General features: G+C 56.0%; 1 protein-coding gene across 3 annotated transcripts; it reads right to left on the bottom strand.

Moving 5' to 3' along the window:
- Nucleotides 1–214: 214 nt before the first annotated feature.
- Nucleotides 215–6030, bottom strand: GID8 (GID complex subunit 8 homolog). 3 transcript variants are annotated; one of them, XM_029918140.1, is made up of 5 exons: nt 5725–6030; nt 3270–3399; nt 2052–2296; nt 1550–1747; nt 215–1135 (listed from the first exon to the last, which is right to left on the bottom strand). In XM_029918140.1, the coding sequence occupies exons 2-5, from the start codon at nt 3385–3387 to the stop codon at nt 962–964; spliced, it is 735 nt and encodes a 244-aa protein (XP_029774000.1). In that variant the 5' UTR covers nt 3388–3399; nt 5725–6030; the 3' UTR covers nt 215–961. The 3 variants fall into 3 exon arrangements, with proteins under 3 accessions (XP_029774000.1, XP_029774001.1, XP_029774002.1); XM_029918141.1 differs by having other exon boundaries at nt 5782–6030; XM_029918142.1 differs by having other exon boundaries at nt 2052–2248; nt 5725–6022.
- Nucleotides 6031–6124: the final 94 nt, after the last annotated feature.

The raw sequence follows: 6124 nt of genomic DNA, 5'->3' as shown, positions 1-6124 counted from the left end.
TCCACACCCGCGTCCCAGCCCTGTACCGGGGTGGGACATGCGACAGCCGGGAGACCCCCTCGCACACTGGCCGGAGAGCACACCCCATGGGTGCGTGCCCAGGCGCTCGTGGGCACCAGCCGCGGGCACTGCCGCGGTCACCGTGCCAGCACCGGGACATGAGCTCCGAAAGCAAAAGGCTTGAGAGGATGAAAACGTCTTAGAGGCAACTGTGGTCATTCTTGAGATCAAAGAGAAACCTTTATTTTCAACAAAACTGGCTAGAAGATAAGGTCTGTTGATCCACTAAGAAAGAGTCTCCCACCACAGCCAGCACCAAAATATAGATTTAAAAAATTAAAAAACACACAGCCCCATCCCTCGCACGCACACACGCGCACACGCACGTACATGCACACGCACGTCTCCCCAGGAGCCGTACCACCCAGACCAGAGGGAAGACAAACCAAACTCGATATCCTCACACAAAAGAAGTCTTTGAATTAGGATTTACAAATTTATATAGTCTTTCCTATGAAAAAACAAAAACAAAAAACCAAGGGGTAAGAGAAAACTCCACCAAGGCCTGGCACGCCTCAGCAGACCCGAGAACGCGCACCGTCCGCTTGCGGGCTAACAGAGAGCAGGACGACGCCCAGGGCTCGTCAGAGGCTTGCGAGGGAGGCCTCAGTGCGACCGCGCTCCCGACGGGCGCAGCGCCCGGCAGCCGATGCGGCCGCCCCTCTGCCAGCGCGCCCGCCGGGGTCTGCGTCATGCTTCCAGAGACACCGTGTCTTTCACTGCAAGTTCTCCAGCGCTTAGACGGGCCGTGTTCCCCTTTAAAAAAGATGCCAGGTCAAAAAGAACAAAACAAACCAGGAAACGGGGGAAGCAAGAGTTCTCTACTGCCGTAACCAGCTCTCAGTCCCGGGCGGCTCCTCCGAGTCCGGGCCGGGGACCCGCGGGGCCGCCGGCACAGCCTCTACTTGGGCTCCTCAATCACGCCTTTGCTGAGGTCTGTCATTTTGGGGTATTTTACTTTCTTCTGGTCCAGCTCATTCTGAGCCCAAAGGAGTAGTTTCAGTAATTTTGCCAGCTTGGGCGTCGACTCACGATTTTCATAATCTAGGACGGCTTGGTTAACTTCGCTCCACACCTGGAAAAGAAACACCTCTGGTAAAAACCCCCACACGTGCAGCGGGGGCCGGGACGCAGGGGAGAGCAGGGTGGGTGACAGGGTCCACCGGACAGGCCAGGAAAGGGCCACGGGGGAAGGGGGCTGCGTCGGGGGAAGGCACGGGCCGTCACGGGGGCTGGACCACGGAAGCAGCAGCCAGGAGATGAACAGGCTCCCAAGCAGATATGGGATTTTAAGTAAACACGTTTCGGACACCGACTTCCGAGCGTCTCCAAGCAAACAGGAAGGCGGTGGAGACGAGCGAGAAAAGCCGGCAGAGGCTGGGGACGCGGCGGCTGCTTCCCGCGGGGCGGGATCACGCCCGGCAGCAGGACCCGCGCCGCTGCCTGGAGTCGCTGCCCCGAGCGCCCACCGGGGCCCCGGGCCGCTCACCTTCTGCCTCTGCATCATGTGAAGCAGGTCCCCGAACGGCGACTCCTCGGGGTTGTCGAAGGCCAGCAGCGCCAGCGTGCGCTCCATCTCCGTCAGGCACTCGCGGCTCTCCTCGCCCTGCTCGGCCAGCTGCGTCTGCGCGAACTCCAGCGCCGCCTCGGTCTCGCGCTGGCGGATCAGCTCGATGAGGTGCTGTTGCTGGGCACCGGCAGAGGCAGACAGGCTCACACGGCGCCCCGACAGCCGCGCCCGGACGCGCTCTAGTCGCTAGCCCCGGGACCCCGTGACGCGACGGCTGCCTAGCGGCTCGCAATGATTAAATTGGTGTTTTTGAAACAAGAAACAGCTTCTGGAACACATAAGGCAACGGCTAACTCAAACCCCTTCCCCACGTGAGCTAAAACGATATGCTATTCACGCAGAGTGGCCTGTCACTTCTGAAACGAGCACACGTGACCTCATCGAGCGTCCCCACCGCAGGCGCCGTGCGGCTGGAACTCACCTGCAGGTGGAAGTAAAGGAAACGGTTTGTGTCCAGCAGCTCCGGGTGGAGGCTGTTGATCAGTGCGATGGCCTCCTGGATCTGGCCCTTCAGGATCATCTCACGGATTTTGATCCGCTCATCAAGTGTTTCTAGATCCACGCTGGGCTCAATCCCAGATTCCATTCGAAACTTCTCTGCCGCTTCCTTAAAGCCCTCTGGAAATGGAAACCATCCACGGTGCTCAGGAAGCTGCTGGCAAGACACTAACGCGAAGCATTTTTATCCCTAGAAAGCCCACCCGCCTCAAATAAATTACCTTCAACATGACCCGCAGGGTCTCAGGGACTTGGCATTAACATCTGATTTACCAGCTGCGCCCCCACACAGAAAATGAAAACCGTGTACCCCACTCCGTCCCATCCCACCCGAGACGCCGCTCACCCCCCAGCCAGGGGCGAGAGCACGTGCCGGGAAACCCGGTGCACTAGGCCCCCTGCACCCCCTCAGGAAGGCTGAGACTCCGGGCGCAGGTGCAGAGGCTGCAGGTGGGGTCCGTGCACACGCCGGCTGCGCCTGCAGAGACAGGCCCTCCCGCCTCCTGTGAGCACACAGTTCTCACCAGCGGCTAAGCAGCATGAGTGCCTGCCCACCCCCGAGACAGGCAGACACTTCCTCATCCCCTGCCCAGAGAAGTCTTAGTAGAGACTAATTTGGGGGAGGAGGTACTGTGAACAATGGCAGGAGACTCAGACCTTTTGAAGCATCTGGGTTTTCTGATCGTGTACAGAATCACCCTCTTCCTTCCCAATATCAAGAGAGACTGTAGTTACAAACCCCTTTTGTTACTTTCCATCGGCTGCTGTCCTCCCCCTTTCCCCTTTGGTTAGGCACAGCTTCGAGAAACAATCCAGCACAGTACACAGGACTTGCCGAAAGAGATCAATGACTTGGAGTTTAAACGTACTTCAGAACGTTCTCCAGTAACTTGACTAACTGTAAAAATACTACAGGTCGAGAAGCAGGTTTTTGCTTTAGAGCTCAGACACCCGGAGAAACAATGCAGCTCTGGGACAGGTCATCTTTAATATAGCAATTCACAAATTTAGGAAAATTAGCCCTGCGTTTTTATTACACCAAAACACAATTCTACCAAGGAACTCCGATGGTAAAATTGTGCCCGCACGTACACAAAGAGATTCGTGTTCAACAGGTAGCATCCTATGGCCAGGCCATTACCTGTGACCAAGTAGTTCATGATGAGGCGGTTCATGTCTGCTCGCTGGACGTGCAAGTTATTGAGTTTCTCCATCCACTCGTCTTTCGTGATTTCATCTGGCTTTTCCGTGTAACTCATTCTGACGTATTTCTACAGGAAAAGGGTATTGTGGAAATCAGGGAAGATCAGGGGACGAATCACAGGGAACACGCTCCAGGGTGCTTCGCAGGGCTGTGTGGTGAGAGGTGACAGCCACACTTGTCAGCACAGTGAAACTGACAGGGCCGTCAAACACCTGTGCTACAATGAGAAGAAAAGGATACTAAGAATTCCATGAAGAACCGTAATCGTTTCAGAGGGAAGCATGGCAATGCAGTGCGACAGAATAAGGACAGTGGAGATACTTTATCTGGAAAATGGCGAGTCCAGAGCACCTGGCACCAAATGCAGGTGCAGAGAGAAGCAGAAAGAAGGCTGGGTATTTAGGAGATGGGATGGGCGCGAGGAAGAGCCAAGAGTCTCAGGATGGGCCGGGCAGGGCAGGTCATGGGGGGGGGGGTGGTACTGAACGAGGCCGTGTGGCCGGAGGAGGACTTCAGATCAATCCTCTTCTGAGCACAAAGGGCAACCGGGAGGGACGGAAGCTAAAGATTCGACGCTATGACACACCGGCCCAAGAGAAAAGCCTGCAATGAGACACTCACCAGACTGACCAAAATTAGGACGCGTGACAATAGCAAGTGTCCACAGAGACCGGGAGCCCCCGGGACTCGCTGCTGCTGCTGTGAGAGCAGACGAGAGCCACACACAGACCTGGCGCTCCCTGCAGAGCTGACCACACGCGCTGCTCACGGCCCCACAATCCTATGGCTAGACTGAGGTCCTGCACACACACCACTGCGCATCGGACACGGACAGGCCTGCCCACAGAAACGCTCTTCACAAGGGCAAAAATCAAGAAGCCACCCCTCTGGGTGTTCATTCAAAAGCAGCACGGAACCACAATTCCAGGCCTAGAACCCTTGGGTACACACGTGCCAAAATCTTAAGTGTTGCAGACCGTATACCAGCTAGACGGCACGACTTAGCCTGTGTCACGTGACGCGCTCCCCCCAGTACGGGGCGACACCCCACAGTAAATACTACTTTGTCGGGGAAACGTCGGGGTACCCGCACTGGCCAGAATGCAGGTGGAAAGGCTTTCACCGGGCCAGATTTTGCCGCCAGATAGGTTAGAAACCAGAAGTTTCTGGTTTTCAGAGCTATCTGGACGCTCGGATTGCCAAGAAAGACTTATGATCATGTGCTCACGTAACAGAATTTACTGAGACAATTAAAATATGAACACACCCTCACGGAGGACTCTCAGAAACCAGCTGGATGGATAAAGCAAAGTGCAGCAGATAGTTTTACAAAGAACAAAAACAACACAAACCCCAGGATCCGCGCTTTAGTGATAAATACAAACGCGGCAAAGTGTTTTCTGGTTTTGAATAAAGATGGGAAACTCAGGAGGCGGTGACCATGGGAAGGAGAGTAGACAGGTGCCAGCCCTGGGGACGTAACCTACACTCCAACTGCCCTTGTACGTAACCCACACTCCAACTCTTGATTTCGGCTCAGATCGTGATCCCAGGGTCATGGGATCGAGCCCCACGTCAGGCTCTGCGTGGAGTGTGGAGCCCGCTTGGGACTCTGTCTCTTCCTCTGCCCCCTCCCCTGCTGACACTTTCCCAGTCTCTAAAATGAAATAAAAATTTCTTAAGTTAAAGAACAGTGAAAGTGGGGCAGCAAAAGCTGAGCAGGAAAGTCAGTGAGAAGCCATCAAACAGGGGCAGCGGCAGGAGAGTGAGAGACGGGGAGGATTCTGTGGGCGCAAGTCAAAGGCCTCGCTGCTGGCCTGAACGCAGAGGGATACAGGACCAGGCTGACCAAAGCTTTCAAGCTTGAGACCTTGGCAGACGGGGCCACGAACAAAGAGGAACAGGACAGGTCTGAGGAGTAGAGCAGGTTTGGGCTGACTGTCAGACACGCAGCTGGAGAAGTCGAGCAGGCACCTGGATTATGGGTCCCCAGCCCAGCGCTGGAAACATCAATTAGGGAAACATCCACCCAACAAGGATATGGAACCCCAGGAGTTGGGGGAAGATCGCCCAAGGAGAGAGTGTGTGCACAAGACCAAGTCGTCGGTGCTGGAGGGTGCCCACCCTCAGAAAGCCCCAGAGGAGGAAGCCAGCACGGGAGACAAACCAAGAGATGTCAACCCTCCTCCGGATGCCCACGTCTTGTTGCTCCAGGCAAGTGCATCACTCGGGCCACACTGCCTTTCCCAGACAACAATTCAAGGTAACCGGGGACAACCCAGGCCCCTCTCTCTCCACCGCCGCTGTGCCCGCAATCACACCAGTACCGCTCCCAGCACCGACAGCGATCTGGGCAGAGCAACAACTCCGGAAAAATGTTCAACACACAAACCTCCCACGTCTGAAAACGAGGAACACTTGCTTCCCAAGCAGCAGTTCGCGTCCTCACCAGCTCAGCTTCTGCTCTGAAGCGGCTGTCATAAAAATCTTTCTCTTCGCAGGGACACAAGTGCGGTGTTTCAGGTAATTGCCGCTGCCGTAGCTGGCGATCACTTCTGAACCTTGGAGCCTTCGCTTGAAACGCGCTCCCTTTAAAAAGAAACACCGAATTACAGCGCCCGGGCTCTTAGGGTCAGGAGTCTACTCTGGCCAGGAGGAAAGGGGCAGTTTGACGTACAAACCCAGAAGGCCCCAGTTCTGCCACCTACTCAGACCTGCGACCCCGTAGGACCCCCAGCCCACTCCCGACCCCCGCCCTGGCCCCTTCCGGCCTCCCCCGCGGAGCCCTCCCC

Source organism: Suricata suricatta, chromosome 12, assembly GCF_006229205.1.
Source record: "Suricata suricatta isolate VVHF042 chromosome 12, meerkat_22Aug2017_6uvM2_HiC, whole genome shotgun sequence".
Lineage (NCBI taxonomy): Eukaryota > Metazoa > Chordata > Mammalia > Carnivora > Herpestidae > Suricata > Suricata suricatta.
This window is presented reverse-complemented; position numbering and strand designations above follow the sequence as displayed.